At 39.9% G+C, this 25,799-nt stretch overlaps 4 protein-coding genes across 7 annotated transcripts in view; 1 reads left to right on the top strand and 3 right to left on the bottom strand.

The window, feature by feature from the left end:
• Window positions 1-4,784: 4,784 nt before the first annotated feature.
• LOC6641577 (very-long-chain (3R)-3-hydroxyacyl-CoA dehydratase hpo-8) lies at window positions 4,785-5,947 on the top strand. The gene is made up of 2 exons (XM_002064547.4): window positions 4,785-4,802; window positions 4,866-5,947. The coding sequence occupies exon 2, from the start codon at window positions 4,897-4,899 to the stop codon at window positions 5,644-5,646; it is 750 nt and encodes a 249-aa protein (XP_002064583.1). The 5' UTR covers window positions 4,785-4,802; window positions 4,866-4,896; the 3' UTR covers window positions 5,647-5,947.
• A 344-nt stretch (window positions 5,948-6,291) lies between these two features.
• On the bottom strand, window positions 6,292-7,953 carry LOC6641578 (cysteine desulfurase, mitochondrial). Its single transcript, XM_002064548.4, has 2 exons — window positions 7,751-7,953; window positions 6,292-7,647 (listed from the first exon to the last, which is right to left on the bottom strand). Exons 1-2 carry the CDS (start codon window positions 7,875-7,877, stop codon window positions 6,389-6,391), a joined length of 1,386 nt encoding a protein of 461 aa, XP_002064584.1. The 5' UTR covers window positions 7,878-7,953; the 3' UTR covers window positions 6,292-6,388.
• Window positions 7,954-9,340: 1,387 nt separating this feature from the next.
• Window positions 9,341-16,242, bottom strand: LOC6641579 (FHIP family protein GK23746). Of its 3 annotated transcripts, none has more exons than XM_015178527.3 (7): window positions 15,739-16,242; window positions 14,688-15,522; window positions 14,226-14,622; window positions 12,104-13,202; window positions 11,461-12,039; window positions 10,226-10,264; window positions 9,341-9,938 (listed from the first exon to the last, which is right to left on the bottom strand). In XM_015178527.3, the coding sequence occupies exons 2-7, from the start codon at window positions 15,362-15,364 to the stop codon at window positions 9,412-9,414; spliced, it is 3,318 nt and encodes a 1,105-aa protein (XP_015034013.1). In that variant the 5' UTR covers window positions 15,365-15,522; window positions 15,739-16,242; the 3' UTR covers window positions 9,341-9,411. The 3 variants fall into 3 exon arrangements, with proteins under 3 accessions (XP_015034013.1, XP_002064585.1, XP_015034014.1); XM_002064549.4 differs by having other exon boundaries at window positions 12,104-13,178; window positions 15,739-16,241; XM_015178528.3 differs by lacking the exon at window positions 10,226-10,264.
• A 336-nt stretch (window positions 16,243-16,578) lies between these two features.
• The window catches only part of LOC6641580, a 33,260-nt gene continuing 24,039 nt past the window's right edge, over window positions 16,579-25,799 (bottom strand). Inside the window, exons 2-7 of one of the 2 annotated variants that reach the window (XM_023175426.2) lie at window positions 19,324-22,835; window positions 19,146-19,260; window positions 18,611-19,087; window positions 18,126-18,544; window positions 17,282-18,057; window positions 16,579-17,220 (exon numbers count right to left, since the gene is read on the bottom strand). In XM_023175426.2, the coding sequence (XP_023031194.1) occupies window positions 17,070-17,220; window positions 17,282-18,057; window positions 18,126-18,544; window positions 18,611-19,087; window positions 19,146-19,260; window positions 19,324-22,835 (5,450 nt within the window). In that variant the 3' untranslated portion in view covers window positions 16,579-17,069. Of the gene's footprint in view, window positions 17,221-17,281; window positions 18,061-18,125; window positions 18,545-18,610; window positions 19,088-19,145; window positions 19,261-19,323; window positions 22,836-25,799 lie in introns of both variants that reach the window. The other variant, XM_002064550.4, reaches the window with a different exon arrangement.

The raw sequence follows: 25,799 nt of genomic DNA, 5'->3' as shown, positions 1-25,799 counted from the left end.
TTCATTAGGCGGCCAGAAAATATTGTACATATCGACAAGACGCGACAAAACACAACACAACACAAGAACATGGTTAAACAAACAACAAAAGCAACAACAACAACAATAACACGTTCGCTTTTGTTTGCCTCATGTTTGTGTTTGTGACTCACAGCAGCTACGTACATATGTATTTATGTAAGGGTACGGCATATGTATGTGAGTATGAACGCCAGTCTTACTTGGTGGCTGGAAACAGAACTAAATACACCCTACTCACAATTGGTAAGGAAACATTATTTGATATATTCAACTTACCAAGTGAAAAATGTACTTGTACGTATATTTTTTGACCATTTTTTTCTTTTAAATTTTTCAAACTTTTAGTTTGATAGAAATACGTGCTATGTAAAAGCATATACTCCACTGTTTTGAATGTAGCGAACTGCCAGAACTTGTCTGACGATAGCAACTACGGGGGTGGCGGGCAAAGATGGGGTTCGTTCTCGTTTTCATTTGCCTTGTAGTTAACCTTCGGGCTGAGTTTCTATACCCTGGGCTGGTTCATTGTGTTGTGGGTTTTATCAATTATAGAGTTAAACCTGTAAATTGTGTTAAATCTATTATTTTGATTAAAAATATCTACACAAATACATATGTATATAACATAGAAGGACACTAAACCATAATAAAATTATTAGGTATGTATGTATGTACGTATGTAAATCGTCTATAGTCATTAAAATCTCGGTTATAGTCATCAAATCGATTAGAATTAGCTAATATGTATTAACTTTTATCAAAAGAAATAAAAGGTGTTCTTATCTATACAGGGTAACTTTCAGTCGTAGTTCTAATTTAACGTTCATTATATTTCTGTTTGCCTTGACCTGCAAATTTCGGGGACGTTCTCATTGCCAAGTGAAGGACGCACCTTGAAACTCAAGGATTTTGTACGAATTGCGAAATTTTTGCAAACATTTTCGTCAATCACTAGGTCAAACACCAAAATTCGCAAATGTTTAAATGGCATTGAAAGGCTGTCGAAGACATTCGTACATACATATGTATGTACATACATACATATATACAAATACATTTACATACATACAAACATAACTACAAGCAAGCTCAAGCGAGCGTACCCCCCATCTCCACCCTCCGTAAATGGTTTTTGGTTTTGTTTGTTTTTTGGATTTCTTTTCGTGATCAATGCCAGTATATGTGAGGGAGGGTGGGGGGATGCCAACTGAAACGCATTTCGGCTGCCAGAAACACCAGCTAAACATTTTTGGGCGCCTCATAGCACAGGTTGTGATTTGAGCTTTTTTGGAAGCTAAGGTTAAGGTTATTCGTTAATTGCAATCGATAACTAACCATAGTCAACCCGGCGAAAATGCAGACGTTTCGATTGTATGCATGTGTGTGAGTGAGTGAGTGAGTAAGTGAGTGAGTGAGTGACTGTGTGTGGGAGTTGATGATTGGCTGCGGGGTTTTTTTCTTTACCGTTTCATGTGTCGACGCCTTGCATGTCCGTCCCGTTCTTAATTGTGCGGTCAGTCGGGACCAAAATCTCGTTTCTGGAACAGGCGCACACAAATAAGCAACAAGTGGATTGGCGTCAAAATCATCATTATCATCATCATCAGCCAGCTTGCGGCGCAAATCAAAATCGTTTTGTTTGATGTTCTCCCCGCCAACGTCCCCGCCCCCTTGTAATATCCCATGTATATTTTGTTTGCTTGGGGCGTGGCCAGGCTGGCAATTTTGACCCAAGAGCTTGGCCTGAGAACACTTGGCAAGCGGCCAAAACGACCGGGCATTAAGTAATACAGTGCGTCGACATCGTTTTAAGCTTTTAACTAAAGTCGCTGGTGGTGGTTTTTCCTTTAGGGTTGGTGGAGTAAGCAACGTTTTCTCACTTTCCATGATTGGTGCAGTCGAAAAAATTCTTTACGCTTTTACTTGCCAACCAAAAATAGTACAAGCATTTAATTTATGTATCTATCCTAGAATATGAGCGAAATTCCAAATTATATTTCCACTGCTTGCGCCTGGTAATTTGTAGTAGCACAATTCCATTTTTTTTCCAAGCAGTAGGGTTGTTTATAACAAAAGAAAGCCAAGGCAAACATCAAAAGCTGACCATACACGCTGACCAAAAGCAGAACCATCTACTCTTTTGTTGGAGCGACGCCAACAGCATGAGTGAAAGAGATAGCCGGCCAGACAGAGAGAACTGGTTTCCCCAACATCTGCTTCTTGTATCTCTTCCTCTTCATCGCACTAAAAACACACACACATATGCATACACTAGATCAGACGTGAATGTTTGTTGTTGGTATCTACTTACGTATGTATATGTGTGTTTTTTTTTATCATTTGGCCCCCCTTTTTAATGATGATTTCGGTTTTCTGCATTCTGCTGTTTGCCTGTTAGGATGCATGTGGGAAAACGTTGAACGCCCACAATAATAGATGGATTTTTTTCTTTGCCTGCTGTCTTGGTTTTATTTCATTTATATAAAAACCACATACACATAGTTGATAGTTAGTGGTTATCAATTGCTGCGGCCCCAGCAATAATTTGAACAATAAGCAAAATGACGGGCACAAAACAAAATGTCTGGCCTGAATGCGAGGCCAAAGGCATAGAGACTTCCGCCTAGCATTAATCGAAATGTGACGCCATATTGCAATAGTTTTCGTTCGTTGTCTAGCCATCTTTTTTTTCTCTTCTATGTCTGTATGTATGCATGTATATTGGAAATGTATGTAAGTATGTTTGGGTGTTGTTTGAGAGGTCGCCGGTTTTCTGTTGGCCTGTGAATATGAGCAAACAAAATGACTGCTCAAATTTGCGCAAAATGTTCGTGGGCTTGTGCATTAGAAACTAAAAACTCAAGCAAACATTACATATGTATGTACATGTTGCAAACCAGACAAGATTGCCCGAGAGAGAGATCGCCTTTGGGGGCGTGTGTGTTGCTTACAATTTGTTAGCAATTTCAAGGTTGATTGGTTGGCAAATATCGACAGGCTATGGCCCATTACTAAATATTGCTTTATTCACATTTTTCAGTTTAATTTAAATGAATTTCTAAACTATTAGTTAGTACATTCATACATCCATACATGTCTATACATATGTACATACATACATGTATGCATGTATGTAGCTTCTATTTGCCCATTGTTGCTCACTGTAAAGAATTTCGCTGCTCAATTCTCACACAGTCATACATTTAACGCACACGCCGACAACGACCAGTCACATGGCAAACCCCTGCCACTGTGTCAGTATTGCCATCTCATTCTTGCCTATATAGCCTTCACTTATAGTCATCGCATGCATTCGCTTCTCCACCAGTGTTGAAATTTCTACTCAATATCGTTGTGCTGACATTTCTGTTCGCCTGGTGAAAAAGAGGGAATTCACTTTTGGCGGGGTCTCGTTTTTCCTGGTTTGTCCAATCGGCTTGTGGGCGCTGGCTTGGTTTCGAATTGCCGCTCCGCCCGTTGCACTGTGGGCTAAATGATATTTTATTGGCCCAATGTGTGTTAGCTCTACCCTTGAAAAATGTGACAAAGAAACAAAAAGAGAGAGAGCGAAAGTGTAGGTAAAACATTCAAGAAGTTGGAGAAATTTTTTAAGATGGTATGAGATGATGAGAATGATGTCAATATTAAATCAGTTTTGTTCACAAATTATTCATCCTTTTATGAAGGGTGTTTTAAAGTATCTCTAGTTGAGTTCCAAACAGTACAAAGGTCTATCCTTTTCTTTAATTTAACCTTAAATATAAAGTTACACATAACTATTGATATGGTTTTGGTTAACAATTTGTTTGCAATCGCCCACGGTGCGGTGTCGCAACAACAATTTGCTGATAAGGCGGTCGATGATAACAGAGGGCGTTCTGCTGTTTTGGGCTGGAGAGAATGCTCCCCCTGACTGGTTGGCGACAATACAGATACAGTAGAAACGGCAGCAGAGGCAACGGTAGTTCTGTGCCATCGTGCTTGTATTCGTGTTCCTCCCCCGGTCTGGGCTTGTGCCACTTTTAGGGGAGGTAATGGTAGTTAGTAATTTGCTTTAAATGCAACAACGGCCCAGCAAATTAATTTGCACGGTAGGCGTGGTTGTAGGCCAACGCCCACACGTGCTGCAAACTCTGTTGTTGTTGCTGTGGTTCTTGTTTTGATGTTGGCTGTTCTTTCATTTGGCTTCGTATAGAAAATCTTGAAAACCGGCCCGCCGCCCGTGTCAGGCTGTTTAACGAGTGCGACGAACCAACACAGAGAACAAAAGCAATCGAATTGAATCGAAAAATTGACTCAAAAGATGGGGAAAGAAATTACCCCAGCACCACACACGCGCTCGGCAGGTGTGGACCCCGTGTGTGGTGGCGGACTTTTTCAGACACGTTCGTTTTCGGTTCGGTTTTGACCAGGCAATCAGAAATTTAAGTTAGTTCCGACTTGGACTGGCTCTTTTTAAAAGCATATCAGTCTGTCTCTGTTGTTTGATTGTGCATCGCACATACAGTGGGCGAATGTCTGTACACACATAGTTAATTTGCTTAATGTATTTATTTGCAGAAACAATATTGAATATCGGAAATTGTGTCAATTTACCAATCTACATAGCGTTAAAGTCAAATAACCTTTGACTTTAATTTGATTTCAATTCCAACAAATATAATTTTGTGTAACTTTTCCCCCTATATTTGTAGTAGACCCTTAGTCTGGTCACTCTAGAGCCAATTTCATTTTTTGGTATTTTTGAGTGACCCATTAAGTGGTGTGTCTGATAGTAACAGGTGAAAGCTGACGGCATATCGCGCGATTGTGATTAGTTAATCATTGTCGTTTTATTAGTCTAGGTGGAGGTGAAAGTTCACGTTCACATTAAATATGTCAGCCAAAGCAGCCAAGACGACGACGGTCAAACCGAAGGCCAAGGAACCATCCGCTTTCATTAAACTTTACCTAATTGCTTACAATGCTGTTCAAGTGGGCGGCTGGAGCTATATCCTGTATCAGCTGATCAATTACTATATACTGCAGGGAGCTGAATTTCGTGCCCAGATTACACTGTGGGACTACACACGAGTGGCGGTTATCATTTTCCAGAATGCTGCCTTTGTGGAAATCCTAAATGCCGCCTTTGGCTTGGTCAAATCGAATCCTGTCGTTACCACCTTCCAAGTGTTCAGCCGCATGATGGTTGTGGTGGGCGTCGTGATGGCTACACCCACTGGCAAGGTATCACCAGGCTTGCCTATTGCTCTCTTCGCCTGGGCCATTACCGAAATTATCCGTTATGGATACTATGCCTTGAACATTGTGAAAGTTGTGCCTCATTTTGTGGTATTCCTGCGTTACACTACCTTCATCGCCCTGTATCCTATTGGCGTTACCGGCGAGCTTCTGTGCTTCTGGTGGGCCCAGAGCTATGCCAAGGAGCACAGTGTCTGGAGCGTGGAGATGCCCAACAAATGGAACGCCACCTTCTCCTACTTCACCCTCCTGTGGATTGTAATGCTGGGATATATTCCCATCTTCCCGCAGCTCTATTTGCATATGTTTGCCCAACGTCGCAAGATTCTGGGAGGATCTTCGACATCTGCTGCTTCTGCATCGCAGAAGAAAAAGGCCCACTGAACTTTGTTCATCGGCCAACTACAACAATGGCGATTGCTTAATATTTGCATTTATTTAAACTTTTGCACTTTGAATATTTGTTGCTTCATACGGCATTCGCTTTTTGTTGTTTTGCGCTTCGTTTCGATGTTTTCGGTGGGGTCTCCTCTGTTGCCTCACCTCTTACACAATACACATTCGAGTTCGATTTCCAAGTCTAAGCTAAGTTAGCGTTTAAGTGGTATTTTGTGTACAAATATAAATTTAACCCATCAGCGGGAATTGTGACTAAATAAATGACAAGAGATTAAAAAACTGTTAAGCATGCGTATTTTCTGTTGATTGAAAATTAAGTTTTTTAACAAAAATGAATACTTTTTAAACAGTGTTTTAGAAAAATCCACAAAACTAGTCTTAAAGAATGAATTCCTTTTCAAAAGATAGGATTTTTAAAAACAAAACAGGACAAATCCTTATTACAAAGTTAATGAGGCTGAAATGTTTCAAACTTTAACTTACTTTTGGTACTAAAACGTTAATTAATCGTTTTTACGGGTGCCAAGTACACTCTATATAAGCGATCGATTAACTAGTAATTAACTAGGATTGACTCATCAGTAGATAATTAATTATTAGAAACTCTTATGGGATTTCAAAATTCATGTGTTTTAGGAATTTAGATTAATCTTTTATTCTTCGAAACAGTAACGTCTAAACTAGTATATCCACTCAATGGAAATTTTTAATCTGCTGCCACCGACTTTTAGTGCTGTGACCATTGTATGGTCTTGAGGTCAATGCCCTCTTGTACCATTTCCCATAGTGGTGACATTTCGCGCAATCGTTCCACATGTTTGATACACTTGTCAGCCGTATAGTCCACCTCTTCGATGGTCGTAAAGCGTCCAATGCCGAATCGGATTGAGCTGTGAGCTAAATCTTCATCGGTACCAATGGCACGCAGGACATACGAAGGCTCCAACGATGCTGAAGTGCAGGCCGAACCGCTGCTTAGAGCGACATCCTTAAGGGCCATTAGCAAGGACTCACCCTCCACATAAGCAAAAGATAGATTCAGACAGCCATTGTAAGTGCTTTTGGGATCTCCATTACGGATGACATGCGGCAAGACTGCGGTAATTCTTTCGAGCAAGCGATTAGACAAGAAGTCCACCCATTTCTTGTCGTATTCCATTTCCTGCTGAGCCAATTCGGCTGCTGCTCCCAAGCCAACCACGAGGGGAGCCGGCACAGTGCCACTACGCAGACCACGCTCCTGGCCGCCACCGCTCTGAATGGGCTCCAATCGTACACGGGGGCGTCGACGTACATACAGAGCACCCACACCCTTGGGACCGTAGAGCTTGTGCCCCGATATGGACATCAGATCAATATCCATGGAATTTACATCCACGGGCACTTTGCCCACCGCTTGGGCGGCATCTGTGTGGAAAAATACTTTTCGAGAACGACACAGTTGCCCAATCTCTTGGATGGGTTGCTGCACACCAATTTCATTGTTCACTGTCATTATCGAGACCAAAGATGTGTCTGGTGTTAGAGCCGACTCCAATTGCTTAAGATCAATTAAACCATTTGCCTGCACTGGCAAATAAGTCACACGAAAGCCTTCGTTCTCCAGAGCACGGCAAGAGTCCAAGACACATTTGTGTTCCGTCTGGGTGGTGATGACATGCTTCTTTTTGGTTCCATAGAAACGGGCCACTCCTTTGCAGGATATATTATTTGATTCTGTGGCTCCCGATGTGAATATAATCTCTTTGGGGTCTGCTCCAATCAGACGAGCCACCTGTTCACGTGCCTTCTCCACAGCCTGCTCTGTCTCCCAGCCATAGGCGTGAGTTCGCGAGTGTGGATTACCATAGTAATTGGTCAGATAAGGCAACATGGCATCTAGGACACGTGGGTCCAGCGGAGTCGTAGCTTGAGCATCCAAATATAGGGGACGTCCCTCTGTCTGTTCATTCTTGATATTGAAACGCACTTGACGCTCACGAAATTCTATAAATCATAGCAAAGTAAACGACAGATAGTATGAATCTTATGATATCTGACAGTGATAAGAAAGAGTTTTTGGTGCTTCAATCTTGTTGTTATGATTTACCTTTGGATGTGGCGGCCAATTTTGGCGCTCCTGTTGACTTCGCAGGTGACGCGGATGAGGAGGAATTATGTCTTAATAACGTCCGCACCAGGTGCGTCTGTTGGCGGCAAAACAGCACTTTCTGCATTTTTGTTTGCGGAAGTGGATTTCACAATCTTATATATTATATACTCTGCACTTTTTTTACCATTGCTCGCAAACAGTGCTCTTTAATAATGCTGTTAATAATTGCAGTGTTGTTAAACGTAAATTAAAAATTATCGGCAATCGATTCTTGTTTATCGACCTTAAAAAAAGCGCTCATATTTGATACATTCGAACTGCCGACGAATTGGCAGATACGGCAATATAAAATTTTAAACTTTTTCTTTAAACATTGTTAAGCTTGAATGAATAAATCGATAAATTCAGAGACTCGACGGCTGGATGAATTTATAAGAGACTTTATGACACAGGACGAAGAAAATGCATAATTGTTTTTGATAAGTGATAGTCCTTTTGGCACTGATTCAAAAATTCATCCGATTTTTGCAATTTTTTTCGTTTTACACTTTGTTTTGTGACTTAATAAAAACAATTTATATTTTGTATCAAGAACACTTGTTAATTTTGATAGAAAACATTCAAATAAAGATACAAAGTCCTAAATTGGTTTTTTATACGGCCTTTTTCCAGATAAACCAGAAACAGGGACCGCTTATTGTTAATTTGAAGTATAAGAAAAATAAACTCTTAGATTTTATCCAGCTGGTCATAATATCTCCTCTCTTGGTCACTGTTTTAGTCAAAAGATATGGATAATTATTATCAAAAAGGAATTTAATTTTAAATATTTGCAATTAATTTTATTCTGGCTCTTTTAGCTCCAGCTTTTAAGATTATCCCATTAAAGTGGTGAACACATTTACCTGAACCTCATATACAATATTAAATCGTTAAAATAGAACTCAAATCAATAAATAAAAGTTCGGGTGCTTTTTACTTCGACCAATTTAATACTTTACAAATTTTTAAATTTAACAAATGAAATTAAAAATAAACGAATTTTACTTTTTTCTTCAATAATTTGATCTTTTTTGTGTAAATGTGTATTGTATGTACATAAAGGCATAAAATATCATTATATCATTATATATATATGTGTGTATATATATTGCAAAAATACATATATGTATAGATTGTATAATTAGAATAATTCTTTACATCTTGAACACCTAAAAATCGTTCGTCCATATTTGTTTTTGTTTCAGCTTGCGTTTTGATTACAACTTAAATACTAAATTATGTTAGATTATAACAAGTGGGAGTGTCGAATAGGGTTTAACTGTGATCTGATCTGTTGCTATATATGTATGTATATATATATCTGTTCAATTGGTGTGACATTGTTCGTTGAGGAGAATCTTAGATTTTGCTTTAAAATACATTTTCAATACGGACTAAAAACACACGCACAAAAATAAAGGGGAGGTGAAGGTGGCGGGGATATATAAAATTGGTAAAAAAAACTTTTCTTGTTTACAGCAATAAAAGTGATGGATTAAAACGTATAAATATATATATATAAGGCCAACAAAAAATCGTAAAAACATTTGCATTACAACTAATATATCTATATATATCATCTGTATCTGTATCTTTGTTGTGGTCTTTGGACCATGTCAAAGCCATTGATCTGTGACCAGCACAATGCTCTGCTCTTGTGCTATAGCCGCCAGCTCTTTGAGCCATTCATCGAGCAGAACCGCACAGAGGGCCAAGTCCCGGGATCGTTCCGTGCCACTGGTATTGGCTATAATGCCCATCGATGAGCCCACCGAGTCAAGTGATACCGGTTCGGAATTAAAGCTACCTGTTGGTGGACCAATACCATCGAGCCCTCCATGCAAAGTGCTCGATGAATTTGTCGTATTATTGGAGTGGGCGGATAGGGTTTGGGTAGAGCCACCTATGCTGAAACTACTATTGGAACCACTGCCGCCGCCGCCACCGCTGCCAGCTGTGGTTCCACTAGACGTTGATATGGTTGATGAAGTTGTGCGTAGCTGTGCAGATCCTGGTCCTGTCGCATGGGGCTGGGTGCTGAGACTTGTCTCACATGTTGTAACAGCGGAGGAGGATGAGGAATTCAAATGGGTTTGATTGCTCGATTGTTGATTGTTATTGCCCATTATTGTAGAGGCAGCCCCTAAAAAGTTGATATGCAAATTGTATTAAGTTAATGTTTATATAAAAATATTGATTGCAAATTGGTTAAAAACAACAACAATAACATTGTTAACAACAACGACATTATGGATTAGTGGGTAGAAAAGCAAAACAAAAGCAACTTATATACAAAAGCTCTACAGGAAGAATAGGAAAACTACAAATTAGATTTAGCCAGACCATTTTCCAAAATTTTTTCTGGGGTTTACTTTAAAATGCTTTTTTTTTTTTTAATTAACGATTTTAATTTAAGCGTGACATATTTACCGGTGAAGAATGCGTAAATTTGTGATAAGCCAGATGAAGCTAATATTGATTGTTGAATATTTCGTTTCAATATAAATAAATGAGAGAAAAGAAATAAAACAGAAATAAGTTTATATATTATAAGCAAACACGAACAACCTGAAGACATTTTACATTTGAAAAAGAATCGAATATTATTTAAGTAGAGTGTGTTAAGTCCAGTATTATTTTAAAGTTAATCGCACTAAATTGTTAAGGGTTATCAATAATCCTTTTCATTGCCCCCCAGTTGAACGACTTTACTAAGACCTAAATTAATTTCAAATCAACTTTAGATAAATATAGAGTATTCTTGCTTATTGGAGTTTTGTTTGATTTAAAAATTTATATAAGAGGTTTATGATAGTTATAAATTTTATCATATTGTGAACATTCATTTTATAATGAAGATTTAATGTATTCTAATTATTCAAAATACAACCTAGACTTTCCTAGTCTTTCTGAACCAAAAAAACAAAATCTGATGAATTATGTCGATGAAGTATGATAAAATTGGAGAAAATTACCTTCATTTGGGATGTTGTTTCATTGTTTCATTTTGTTAAGTATATTTTTTAAATTTGAAATTCTTTTTAAACTGTTTTTAGTTGAAACTACTTGACAATAAGGACAATTTTAGGCAACTTGCAAGTAGAACAGCCACCGAATATATACATTTGTATAAAGTAAATTTCAAAAAAGGGTCAGAAAAGAGGTATTTAAATACTACAATATTTTAGTTCCGTTTGAGAACTTTTGAATATTCTCTTCAATATAAGAGGATATAGAGATATATTAAGAGGAAATATTTAAAGAACAATTACCCAGAAACATTAAAATTGTTTTGGAATACTTTAAAAACACTTTGAGTTGGTTTCAGGAGACATTAGCTTAGATTTCTGACTAATTAACTGATGTAAATATTACTATTTGCGTTACATGAAATCTTTAAATCATTTGAATTTATTGAAGCCCCTCCCAACCCAAGCAGTAATTTGTGTGAGTGTGTGCGAGTAAGTGACTTTGTGTATGTGTGTTTATGTGCATGTGTGTGTGTGATGGGACCCAAAACCAAAACTCTTTTCCAAACCATCCAACGCAGCTTTGCCTTTGTTTTTCACTGGTTTATTTTTGTATTCATTTTTTTTTTTGGTGTTGAGAAAGTAAGAAAAAGTGCAGCAAAATTGTTGGTGAAAATGATTTAAAACTTCGCTCACCTGGTGTCGGAGCTATGGCCGGGGCTGGGAGTGTGGATTTGCGGCTGAACATGCTGGTGATGGATTTGCTAATGCTTCTCCTGCTATTGTTACTTCGCTTGAAAGGATCGTAGGCACTGAAGGGTGTGGCCTGGACAGGTGTAGCGGCCGATAGAGTGGCATAGGCGGAACGCTGTTGAGCTCCTGCTCCCGTTTGTTGTGGCGCTGGCAGCGGCTGCAAATGATGTGGATGCTGAAGCGATTGCTGCTGATGTAGCGGGGAATTCTCGTTACCCTTGCGGGCATTAACCAAACGGAATTCCCGATCGATCAGCGATGAGCGTGCCACATCGATTATCTCAAGTGAATCTTCAGTTACTGGCAACTCGGCATCGATTTGCTGTTTCAGGATGCGCAGAACCTGATGAAACGATGGTGTATCCGATGTAATGACTATATCCGAACGGAGCAGTAAAGAGTGTATCAATGGCAAGGGATACCAGGCCAGGCGTGTAATTAGCCCAGTTAAATGAAGATTTACATACAGTGAATTGCTAGTGAAGGTTTGTAATTTGCCCCAAATGGCATTAAGAAAGGGACCTAAAAGAAAACAATTAGATGAATGTGGATTAAAGTGGAGTGGATTGGAGTGTGGTAAACTTACCTAAGCTTACGGTGCCCTGAGCAAACAAATCTTCAGAGAAATCCAAATCAGTCAATAGCAACTCATTACGCGTATTATGTGAGATACGCCAGGACTCACGTCGCCCGCTGCTGTTACTCAGACTGCTGCTAATATTATGTCCATCCACATCCGATTCACTTATGGTCACATCATGGCCAGGATGATCACCCACAACGACCGAACCTGTGCCATTGCCGCTACTAGCACTGACATCCTCATCGGCTGGTCGCCACTTAAAGGATTCATAGCCACTCGATTCGCCAATCGATTGTAGGCTATCCAATTGTTTCTCACCCGCTTCGCTGGCTATGGCAGCTCCGCCGCCAAGTCCTCCTATTCCCTCACCGCCGAATTCAATAAAGAATTGTTTTGCCAATTCCAAGGCATGATTATGCAAACGATTTTGTGGTTGTCCCTGCCGTGGCCACTTCTGATAACGATAACTATTCGCCCACTTGAGGCAATCCCGCTGACATTGAGCTATCCTCCAGTGAGCCTCAAAGAGATAGGCTTGCAGATTGGCATACAAACTGTCTCCCGTATGGAGGCCATAATAATTCCAATTCGCGCCAATCGTTTTACTCATCACCGGCGATGGTAAGCTCGGCAATGACAGCTCATTCGGCAGCGCCGACTCCTGTTGATGCTCGTTGACACTCTTTGGCCTGGCCAAATCTCTGGCTCGTTTCATCACATCGGGTGTAAGTTCCAAAAAGAACTCTGTACTATTTAAATATGGATCGATTTTGTTGATCTTGTGGCGATGCGAAATGGGCACATGCTTTCCCGGCAACATATATTTGAGCATTAATTCCAGCATCAGATCCTCACAGTGCAGGCCGAGAAGTGTGTCAAACAAGGCCATCGTGACCATACATAGATTTCCATCCGGCGAATTGAGACGCTCGACCAGAGCATCCAGTATACGTTCACCATCAAACTTTTCCGTATCCAGCAGAAATTTGACAAAGGCCCGCAGTAATCCCGGCTCGGTAATGGAACGCAATATCAAATCCAGATACGACATGGCCGATATTTGTGAATCGATGTTCGTCTGAAAATGTTTGCCCTTCAGTGTCTGCGAAAAGTGCGAGCGCAAAAAGTTGTTTCGAGATTTCGAGGTGTGTGTGTGTGTTTGGTTAGAACTACGGGGACAGGTTAAAGAAATAGAAGACACATGGAGACAGAGACAACAGAAAGTGATAGCGAGCGAAAGAAGCTTTTAAGTGAGATCATATATATATATATCAAGACAGTAGCGAATCCTCGGGGGAGGTAATAAAGGAAATTTACTCCCTCAAAAGCGATTTTTTATCTATAACTGCTAGAATTTCGATATCCAAGATGATAGAATGATAGATTTCAGTCTCAAATTTCTCAAAAGTAATTCTACAAGAGATTCATTGATTTTTTCTGGGACTAACGTTTTGTAGGATTCTCTGCATAATATACAGTTATTTGAAATAATCAAAACGTATGAAAACTGACGATTATTTTCTTCTTCAAAAAATCGAAATATAGAAATCGATATGAAACTAAGTAATAAGAAATTAATTCATTTTATTGGATGTCTAATCTACGTAGGATTCTCTCGATATTGAATCAATTTGTTTAAAATAATCGAAATACATCCTAATTCCGATTTTTTTTTAGTTGGTCAAATCAAAATATAGAAATCGATTTGAAACACAATCGATAGTTGTTTTAAAAACTAACATTACAATAATTTCAATTTTTTTGTTTTGGCCAAAGTTAAAAAGGAATATTTCGAAACGTATTAACCAAGTTATTTAGCTTTAGTTGAAATCTCTAATAATATCGAAGGATATCAAAATTGTCAATTCGAATTAAAGTATCAAATACATCGTATCTGTAAACAGTTTTTGACATAACAAAAAACAAATACTTTTGGTAAATTTAATCAGTTTTGTTTGATATATATATATGTATATACATGATCTTAGGACAGAGATAGAGTCAACAAGAAGACACAATGACGTGACTTTAAATATATATATATATATTTTTTTTTTGCAACCAACACCACAGAAATGCATCGAAGACAATTTTTTACGTGATAGACAAAAAACGCAACACTCACCTGGAGTATGGCCGGACCCAAAACTGGAACAATGAATCCCTGATACATAAAGTCCAGCAATTGCTGCTTAATCATCTCATGGGCCACTTGGACGACGGCATTGCAAAACTCCAGGGCATTCATAAAAAGATTAAGCTCGGGTATTTCGGTGACATCGTCTGGGGTGATGCGATGCCAATCAATGGAGTTGATCTCAATGCTATTGGGCAGACGGGAATAGAGGCCACCCAATCCAGTGACCAGCAGGGGGCATATCGATGAGTATTGGGCAATGTAGGTGCCAATGTTGGAATTCTTTTGAGAAAGTGCCATGCAAAGGAGCAAAGCATCCCGAGCCTGATGACCGATGCTGCCCTCACGATGAACATATGGTATAAGCAGGGAGAATATGATGAAGCTGCAAGAATAAACGGAAAGGAAATTAAATGATATAAACTAGAAAATACTTCAGTTAACACTCACTTGGTGGTGGTGCCACTTTTTGGCGGTGGCACATTACCATTTTGAATCTGCTCTTGGACTTGCGTTTGTGCGGAAAAGAAGAACAAATCGAGAAGATGAACATTTTGCATCAGGACCACACACAATTGATTAAGCAAAATGACCAAACGTTTCTCCAAATCAGGCGGAAATATCTCGCCCTGACTGGAGGCCAGAATTTTAAGCAATGGACGCAGGAATGGTTCGTGACACAGCAACTGATGACGCGAATGACTCACTAGCAGTTCGTATAGCTTCAATTGTTCTAATCTCACAGCATTGGCATAACGCCCCGTTGTGGCGGCCCATTCGTAAAGCTTGTCCAGCAGATTCTCACTCAGCAAATATTCTAGGCATGGTGCTGTTGGAGGAGCATTGCTATCGGCCAGGCTAATTTTATTGCAATTATGCAATTCCACTAGCAACAAAGTGACCATATAGTCCAAATGAGATACAACACCAAGAACATCATCATGGGTCGGAGCGGGAGCCGATGAATGCTGGATGATGTCATATGCCTGTTGCCAGTGCTTGCAGAAGCTATCGTAACAGGCTCGGGGATCACAATCTGTGGCAGCATCTATGGGGCGTATGCCATTGCCGGAACTGGTAGTCCGGGTAAGGCTCTGACGTAGTGGGCTGGAGCGTAGCCAGCTCATTGTTGCTTCTCCTAATGGGTATTGTTGATAAGGTGGTGATTGGAGGAAGAGACTTTGTCGATTGGTGCTTGGCGGGACGCACGGTTATCACAATAATTTTTTGTGCTTTTTGATTGTTTTGCCTCCGAGTATTTTCAAAAATGAATTATATTTAGAAGCTGAAATATACATAAAATAGATAGATAAGCAAATTGCACTCCATTCTCTCTCACTTTATCGTTCTTTCTCTTTCTCTCTCTTTCACTCTTCCGCTCTGGCTGACTTCCTCTCTTTTCTCTCTTTGTCGCTCGCATTGATGACACAGTTTACAATTACATATTTGGTTATGTGTTTGTTGTTGCTGCTGCTGATTTGCTTTGCTTGCTCACACTCACCTGCTGCTGTTTATGAGTTTATATTTGTTCTTGTTCCTCCCACTCCCACTCATTATTATGCTGGTTATGGTTGCTGTGGCTGTTGTAGTAGGTTTTGTTTCTTTGGAATTGACAACATTTGCAGGTTTCTTCTTTTTTTTTTTGGCACTTGGGCAATTAAATTAATTTTGCTTTTTCGACCTTGGCAATTTGATAATCAAACTGTTTTCCACTATATAACGCTGCTTCTAAACATTCCACAGCTGGTCCGCAGTTTACCTTGCCATTTTAATGGCTTTTTTGGCATATATTTAACACGCAATTTAATATAAATGTAAACTTTAACAATTTTTTTTGCAATGGAAATAAATAGAAAGTACATAGGGTTGCCAGATTGTTGCTCTTCGAAACTAATTAGGGTAGCCAGACTTGCATTGAAAATCGATTGCACGAACGGTCCATCTAAAATACTAAATAAGTCATCCTCAGTGCCGTCTGATTCGTACGTAAAAAAAAGGATCTTCATATTTTTAAAAGTATTGTCTCTCAATGATTTTCTAAATTTTTTGACACACTTTTGTTATAAAAGTCCAGCCAGCTGAATAGACACTGTAACTGTAAATGAGAAAAGTTTATAAGTCTTGTTCCTGTTGTGCATATTGAATACTGTAGAAATTTCTGTTTTATATGTTTTATATGTTGAAAATCATTAACATCTAAAAAGTCCCTATTGATAGTCAGAATATCTCGGGACTTATCCACATAAAATTTAATTGCGAAATTTTTTAAACCAACTTCTATGAGATCATTATTTTAAACTAACGATCTAAAAAACTAACTTGTCAATGGAAATACCTCAAGTTGTGTTTGCTTAGTTAATTTTATTATCGATAATATTAGTTAAACATACATTTTTATAGCATAAAAATTACAAAGTCAATTTATATAAACGGAATATATTATAAAAATAACAAATAGAGTGTACACCAAACATCTGGTGAGCACAGCAGGTAAATTGTATATGTATATATCATTTATATATATATAAGCATTGATATATGTATGTTGAATTGATTTTCGATAACAAAGAAAAGAAAAATTGAATTGGGTTTTTTTTTTACAATCGTTTAACGTTTTTTTTTTTTTTGGAATTTGTTAATACCAATAACCAAGTTCGAGTTACACAATTTAAAAATTCTTTGTATGATTGGACTAACAAATAACATAGCTAAATAAAATTTATCTAAATATTTATGATAATAATATGTTTTTAGTGTATTTGTTGTTGTTGTTGGTGTGTTGGAAGAGTTGAAAGATGTAGGTTGATCTCTGTATAAAGCAACATCAGCAACTCACATAGGAAACATCGACTGACTGAGACTATTATTGCGGGAGCTCGGTCGCTCGATGGTCATGGACTGTTGGGGGACTTGACTATCCGTGCTGATACCCAAACCGGCATAGATTTCCTTCATCACAAACAAGATGGTGTCCTCCGATCCCCTGCATAGATGAAAAAAAGTATTAAGCATACGAATTCGATCAAAAAAGCAAATTTACTCACCAGTAGCAGACATGACTACTCAAAGCAAATATATACTCATTGATGAGTTCTAAAGGAGCCTCCTGCAGCACATAGTCGACACGCTTTGAGTCATTTAGCTTGCCCAAAGGAAAGTCGAGCTCGATGAATTCTGGATCTGAGGCCGTTGTGGAGTCAGAATCGGTGCGTTGTCGCGCCTTTGTCGATGTGGTAGCTACTGAAGATTCATCCACATCTTCCAATTGTTTTTGTGGATACAATGCGTGGGAACTATGATTCACTTCCTTTTCTAGTGTCTCTTCCGCCTCCTTTTTCACTTTGGTGACAGTGGCCAAGAAATTTACACTATCTAGCGTCGTTTTAAATGTGTCCATGAATCTCTGCTTGATGTCGGCACCCACTCGGGTCATAGTCTCTTTAAGCTCCAGATGCATACGTTTGCGTCCCTTGTGATGGGGTATAAGAACGGGTCGAATGCCATTCATGTCGGGATTAACTAAAGCCTCAATACGATAGGCAACCGGATCGAAGGGATGGAATATATTATAAAAACCAGGGCAAGTGGGTAGACGGAAATCCAGACCCAATTTATCAATTCCCCGTATGGTGACAAACATGCCAATTGGTGAACCCAAGGCAAAGAATTTCTTGGGATGGAAAATGAGCTGAGGGTAATTGATGACTGGTTGCCCAGTGCCAGCCGGTCCCATGGTGTAGCTGACCTGTTTTGGCAACAAATCATTTGATGGCAGTTGAACTTGCTTACTCGCCTCTTTACGTGGTAGTTGATCCGGATTCTCCTAGGATCAAAATAAAAATTCATGTAGATTTCAACTTTAAATGGAAATTTTTACCCATTACCAACCTTATTTTCTTCTTCGCTTTCCTTTAGAGGCTCCTGGTGACAGAGCATATCGAAAAGAATCAAGGAGCCCAAACTGTGTCCGGCTAGTGAGACACCGCCATTGAATTCCGGATGCCTTGATCTATACTTTAGATATACATCGTTTAGGGCATCGGCCACAGTATTCATGATCTTCTGACAATACTTTGGACTGGTATAGAATAAAACATCCAAAAGTGTGTCATTGGTGAAGTTGCGTAAACGGGGTATTGACTCCAAGGTTATTGATTTCAATTTCTCATCAATGCCGAGTTCCTCGGAATGGAGATGACTATGCCATGATATGGGCAAAACTTCAACACGACCAACTAGACCCATATCTGTTGAGTTTTTGTAATGCGATTGCACCAAATTCTGGGCAATGTTCCGGAAATCTTCAACTGCAAATGACAAACGAGAAAAATAAAATTATTGCTGCTCCGATTACGATTATGTTTACGACTTACCGACTTCCTCTACTGAACGCATTTTCAAATCACATGCCGATCCTATGCCATGAACCATGAATAGTAAATGATCGACACGTTGCGATTCACCCTGTGCAATGGTAAAATCATCAAGATCTCGTTTAACCACACGCGGACGCATGGTATTCTGTGTGCTGGCGCCCCACGAGTCGGCATTCTGTTGGGGCAAGAAATGCACTATAACTGTCGGACCATGGAAGACAACTTGTTCGCCACCAGTGAGCAATATCTTCTGACGCCATTCTCCTGTTTCGGCTGCTCGCCTATATTCGGTTTCCAGCAAAGCGGCTATGTCTTCGGTATAGGGTATATACTTTGAATCGGAACCCTTATAGAACCAAGAGCAACGACGCACTTCAACACCTTTGCCCTCCCAGAAGACGGGAGTTTTGATGCGCTCTTTAATATTGACATCATAGCGACCGCCCTCCACAGGCACTATCAGAGTGGAGTCATCTAAAAAGTAAAGAAAAATTAGAAATCGCTACAGAAATGACCATCTTATTTTACTAACCATTATTTAAGCTGGTCTCCAGGAGTGCTGAATCATAGTGACTAAATGGTAACCATACGGATTTTGTGTCCACATTTCGTTTATAGAACCAATGGAATACAACGGGTGAATAAATCTGAAAGAAAAAAACAGAATTGGAGTACTCCGATTTAACTAATGTTCACAGTAGTTAACTTACTATGGCAACTGGTGGACAGAGAGGTGCTTGTCCAGCATTCTTTTCGGTGGCCATTCTGAGTTCTTTTAAAATCTCTTCGGGTAAATCGGCGTGATGCAATTGTAGCAAATCCTCGCCTGATTGATCTGTTGCAATGGATGGACGTTGGGCGATTGAAAGTTCAGAGCAAGCTGATGAGGGAGGCTCTACCAGATTCGATACTGGTGTCTGAGAGCGTTCTTGCGATTGCTTAACCGCCAAGCCGCTGTGTACAATATCGTATTTTAGCTCACCGGGACCAGCTGGCTGATCCTGCAGGGGAGGATTATTGAAAAAATTCTGAATGCGTTGATCCTCGTTGACAGCAGCGGCGTTGACAGCTGCGGCTGTGGGCACTTGATCAAAGAAGTTGGCCGAATCGGCAGATGCCGCGGCAGCTACTAAAGGTGGCGCTTCTGTTGAATTGGATTCAGAGGAATTACCAAAAAAGCCGGCAAACGAATTGACACCTGAATTTTGATATGAACTGTCGATTGTAGTGGAAGATTGTTCTGCCACTGCTTGCTGAGACTGGCTAACCAATTGATCGAATCCAAGAGCAGGCGGTACAGAGAAGGAATTGATCTCTGTCACAGGCGCTGCTACTGCTGCTGCTGTTGGTGGTGCTTCTTGACTAAGAGGCGGTGGTGCTATGCCTTGTTGTGGCGGTAAATCAGGAAATTGATTGCTATTCACCTGACTAGTTGTCGCAAAGAAATTGAAATCTTCTGCAGTTGCTTCTGAAGCAGGAGCAAAGAAACTCTGAAGTGGCGATATAGCTGGAGGAGGAAAATCGACTGTTTTTGTTGTTCCAGTCGGTTCTACAAATCCTAAGGGAGGTGGCACTAGATCCTGTCCACTTGGTTGAACAGTTGGTGTTGTTACGCTATGTGTGAAGGGATTGAAAAATGTTTCTGTAGTTGCTGTGCTTAGATTAGCACTGCCGCCGTCGCCGCCGCTAAAGAAATCACCGCTGGCTACTGGTGGATTGGGTAAAGCAGTTGATGTTGCTAATGGCGGATACAGAGCAGCTGTGTCGACACTTTCACTTGGCACAGGTACAAATAATGCTGGTACCTCTGCAAAAGTCGGAGGAGGCGGAGCAGAAGCGATAACTTCAGCTGGTTTCTCTTCTAATGGTTTAGGTTCTTCTTGCTTAATCGGAGGATTAGTCAAAACAGGTTCACCCAAAATCTCGTGAGTAGATTGTGGCGCAAAAAAGTTTGAAGTTATTTCTTGTTTCTCTAATGGTTTGAATTCTTTCTCTGTTTCTGTTTCTGAACAAGAAACTGGCGGGTTCTCCTTTGTTTGGAAAACTTGTGGCGTTATGGCTTCCGATGTGGGTGGCGCAATGTATGGTTGAACTATCGATGTGGCTGCTGGTGGTGGAGGTGGTGCTACAATTGGTTCAGCTTCCTTTTCCGAATTAGGCGGTGCCGCAAAGAGAGCAACGTCAACGGGCTCGCTGTGGGTGGCTTGTCCAAAGGGATTGAATATTGCCGCTGGAGCTGCTGTCGGATATCCTACAACTGATGGTGGATTAAGAGCGTAAGCACCAGCAGTTTCTTGGGCACTTAATGGACTCTTGTAGAGGCGTGTTCCCTTTTGTAGGCGATATGAAGATTGACCAGCTGCCGGTGGTGGTAATGTGGCTACTGGAGCAACTGGTGGTGGTCCTGACAATTGTTGGTTATTGCTTGACGGTGGTGCAACCGATGGTGGAGCTCCTGTTAGAGATGGCGGAAAAAATCCTCCAATTGCTGGTGGGGCTGCTAATGTTGGTGGAGCAACAGATGAAGGCGGTAAGTAGCTTGCCGCTGATGAAATTGGTTGGGAATTTGCCGCAGGTTGTTCTGGAAGAGCAGCTGAAGTGGGCACAAAGTAATTGCCTGCCGGTGGAGTGGGTATCGGACCTCCAATAGGTGGAGGAACTGCAGCGGCTGCTGGAACTGCGGTTGGCGTAAAGAAGTTACCTTCAGACGAAGCTGAAGTGGGTGCAAAGAAGTTGCCCACCAGTGGCGTGGGAATTGGTCCTCCTATTGGTGGAGGAACTGCTGCCGATGTGGAAAATTCTGGCGGAGCAGCAGAAGTGGGCGCAATAAAGTTTGCCTCGGCTGTTACTCCGTCTCCAGTTCCCGTTAAGAGGTTGCTTGCCGATGAAGTTGGAGTCGGTATTCCAAGTGGTGGCAATGGTACTGTGTCTGATCTGGACACTGCTTGAAGTGTTTCTTCTGTGTTAGTTGGAGTAGGTACAAAGAAATTGCTTGGCTGAGGAATGGGTTGCGCAGCTGCTATGGGTGGCAGAGGAACTGCTGCAACTGGATCTGGCACAAAGTAATTTCCCACAGGCGGAGGAATTGGCTTAAAGCTTTCTTGTGGCGGCAAGGGAACTGTGTTTCCTGCTGGAGGTCCCGAAACTTGAGGGACAAAGTAATTTCCGGTTGAGGAATTGAGATTTGAATTCCCAAAGGCCGTTGGCGGTCCAGAAACTGTTGGTTGGATTGCAAAATCGCCCGACGTTGGGGGTACAAAGTAATTACCCGCAGGTGGAGGCGGATTAGGGCCACCAAAGAAATTCGCGGGAACGGGTTGTGGTTCAAAGTATCCTCCACTTACAGTTGGATTATGTACTGGTGGTTCGTTGCCTCTGCCCGTTGCCGACTGCACGAGTCCAGTGATGTTCTGTAAAACTCCTGTGGGTACCAAATTCGTAAGAGAGAAGAGTCCACCGCCTGATTTACGTTCTTCGGGAAGATTGGTTGCCGGAGCAGCAGTTGTTATATCAAAGGGAGCAGCAGTTGTTATATCAAAGGGCGCCGCAATTGATGATGCTGATGTTTGTTGGATGCTAGGTGCTGGTGGATATGGTGGCGTCTGAATTAAACCAGTGACTGGTGCTGGTGGAGGTGGTTGCGATTGCTGAGGTAATCCTGGTATTGCCGCCGATTGATCCGATAATCCTGGTATGGGTGCATATAGCTTCTTTCTAGCAGTGAATCGATAAGTATTCTGACTGCCTGCAACTGCTGCCGCTGGCGGTGGAGCTGAATTCACGCTTGGCACTTCAGTGGGTGCATAGAATTTGGGAGGTTCACCCACTGGTTCACCTACCGCAGCAGGCGGAACTGCGTAAAATGGAGCTGGTGCTGGTGGAGCAGCTGCTACGGGCGCTTGATGCAAATAAGATGGTTGTATATCCAATTGTGGCTCAGTTGACGGTTCAGCTTCTCTGGAGCCACCGGCATAGATTCTCTTCGAGAATGTGGAAAAAACGTTAGAGGCCACCGACGGCAGAGCCGTAAATGATGAGGCTGCCTGACTTAGCAAAGAATCTGCTCCCAATGGTGGCGGCTCTAACAATGGATTAGCATTGGCATCGGCTGCTGCACGAGGTTGATTGAAATCCTCACTGCTCGAGTTTAAATTGATCTCGTCTAGGCTTTCAGTGTCATCAATGCCCGAGGGTTGACCGACAGTTACCAATGTCTTGGGTTCTGCAAAAGAAGAAATAGATCAAAACAAAACGTTAGATTGAGTCGCTTTCAACTAGGAAGTAGAAACTAAGGCAAACTTCTTATTCTCCCTCACTCTAACCGCAAATGAACACTCAAATTTTTTTTGTTGTAAAAAATGCAAATGGAATAATCGATGAGCCGGCACACAGCAAACAAATTAACAACGTAACTGCCCCAAACTGGTTAAAGCTTGGACTTGGTATCAGACTTCAAGTAGGTATGAAGCTGAGACCAGATCAGACAGCAGCATCATTATCATTAGGCTGGCATGTTATATACAAACAGACAACTATATATGTACATACGTGTATGTATGTATGTAGTTATATTAGTCTCTCTCAACATATATTTATCCAGACTGCTACTGTATACTCTATTCTTTAAAAATTAAGGGAAAGATTTGAGATGGGTCGATGGAGATACAAGATGTGAAGGATTCCCTCTGTGACTTTCTCTCCAGACCATTAGAAGGACTTTACTTAATGCTTTATATACAAGAAAAACCAAAAGCTTGATCAGCTAAGCAAATGCAATCGGCAATTCCAGCCCGGCACGAAAAAATGTCAACAGGCCCGGGCCAGAACAATATTTTTCAGAAATACGAAAGTTTCATTACTTTCGAGCTTCTGTTTTCAACGTTCTGGCCATTATTAATTATCCTTTTCAGAATGAAGGAAGATTCATGCCTTCTTCTATGACCATTCATATAATCTTCTTTTAGCCCCTATCTAATAGAATTTCTAAAAATAAAAAACATCGAAGAATTGAAATGTGTTAATCGTTTTATCGACAAAAAAATCTAACAATAATTACTTGAATTCAGAGGTAAGAAATAGACTTAAAATTGTCAATTTTGTGAAACTCTCTAAAAATATATAAAAATGATCACAATCCACTTAGAGAATTACTTGACTACTTAAGGTAATAGATGAATAATACTATACTAGCAATAGAATGCATATTAGAGGGCTGTACAAATACATTACAAACTGATTTAAAGTACTTATACTAGTACTAGTTAATAAATATTTTATTTTTATGAGTTTTTAGAAACTTCCGACAAACGATACCGTATAACAAACTCTGTGAAACCAAAAAAGACAATGATAGGATTAGTAAAAACTAGGAGTACTCTGAGGATTAACAGTTTTTTAAATGACTGACATACACTTTCATTTAAAAGTGAGAATGCTCAGAATACTTATATTCATTTAATTCATTACAGGAACTAAAAGTTTCAAATACCCTTTTTTAATTATTTCCTTGGTGATCTCCAATTCATGTATCAATCTTAAAAAATATGCAAACCGTTTTCTAACCAATAACAGAATCTAACCTAACCCAACCTTAACTAATCATACCTATGAGACAAGACAAATTGTAATCGAATTGGCATGGACTTGTTTTTGGTTTATCCCTACTATATCCAGTCATCCATGACATAAAACGACTTGAATTCAGACCTGAAAGGGCATCTAAACGTCGCTTTAGCTGGACAACTTTAAAAAAAAATTCCTCTCTAATTTGATTTTGATTTCATTTAATGTCTATAATCTGATCTCTAACAATTTTGATTAACCTCTACTGAGTATAATCGTCGTCAGCAAACCCCAATCGATCTAAAAACAGGTCAGTTTCAGATTCGGTTTCATCTTAAGCTGTTTTTGTTTTGAATTTGAAATTCGAGTTTTTTTTTGTCATAAAAATACAAAGAGGCAATTTTTTGTTTTGTTTTTGGCATTAGCACGGCAAATGTCATGACATTTGGCAAATTGCCAAAGCGAATGAATAAACTCATGATGGTTGGTGCAAAAGAAAGTTCAATTTACTTAGATTAGTTTAGCCAACTAAAAATATCTATGTAAGTGGGGGCCGGCCGGTGCGGGTTAAGACAAAACGTGTCATTTCGCTTGACAGTATTCAAAGAATTCACCTCGATCTTGAAACGTGATTTGAGTTAACTAGCAACTGACTACCATCCAAAAGAGACCTTAACACCTTGTCCATATTATGTTGGTGGAGAGAGAATGCCAATGTTGATGCTGCCAAGTCATAATTATTAGTTAGTTTTAAAAAAATATGTTTTATTTTTGCAGCTGCATCTGATGATGGCGTTTTTCAGAGTGTACCTTTCTCACCTCATATCGTCATCTCAACTCATTTCACGTTATACTGAATAATTGAATTGAGTAATAGACTTGGCCGCTTTATACAGGCTTTACATAATACCAGAATTTGAATGCATAAATATGTATTCTATGGAAATTATACTGGTATTGCAACTGCATTTATCATTAAGCTGCAGTGTAGTCAAGAAGAATATACACATATATTTATATATTCTAATATAAAATATTAAAAAGCCACATATGTATACATATACACCTAGACCTCGCTTTGCGTTGGGGATACGTTCCAAAAAAACACGACGCAAACTGAAACGACGCAAAGTGAATTAAGATTTTCTATAGGCAACCATGGAAAGATCAAAGATAGGTTCCCGGGCCATGAAAATACGAATTTTTAGAAAGAAAAATTGAACAAAGTAAACATTTAAAAACAAAAATGTTATTGCATTCATTCATTAAAAAAAAACTGCTTCCATTAAATCAAAATAACCTATTCAATTATTTATCTTTATGAGTTTTTAGTGGCTTCGTTCACCAAAAATTTGTCCAGAGTTTGGTGAATAGCTTTTTTTTGTAAATTTTAATAAATTTCTTGGTAGCAGTTGATGTTTGCAGCTACCGCCTGGGATACCTTAAAACTTCTGTCATTGTCAGGATCGTTTTTTATAAAAATTCTCCATTGCTTCGTCAAACAAGCCCATCGCTTTTGAAATTTGTTTGGAGGATAAACACTGTTCTACGAACATTTCTACTAAACCTTCCCCGAGTTTTGATAGCAAGACGCAATTATAAACAGAAGTAGGTACGCTAGATG

This window comes from Drosophila willistoni (assembly GCF_018902025.1).
Source record: "Drosophila willistoni isolate 14030-0811.24 chromosome 2R unlocalized genomic scaffold, UCI_dwil_1.1 Seg200, whole genome shotgun sequence".
NCBI classification, from domain to species: domain Eukaryota; kingdom Metazoa; phylum Arthropoda; class Insecta; order Diptera; family Drosophilidae; genus Drosophila; species Drosophila willistoni.
This window is presented reverse-complemented; position numbering and strand designations above follow the sequence as displayed.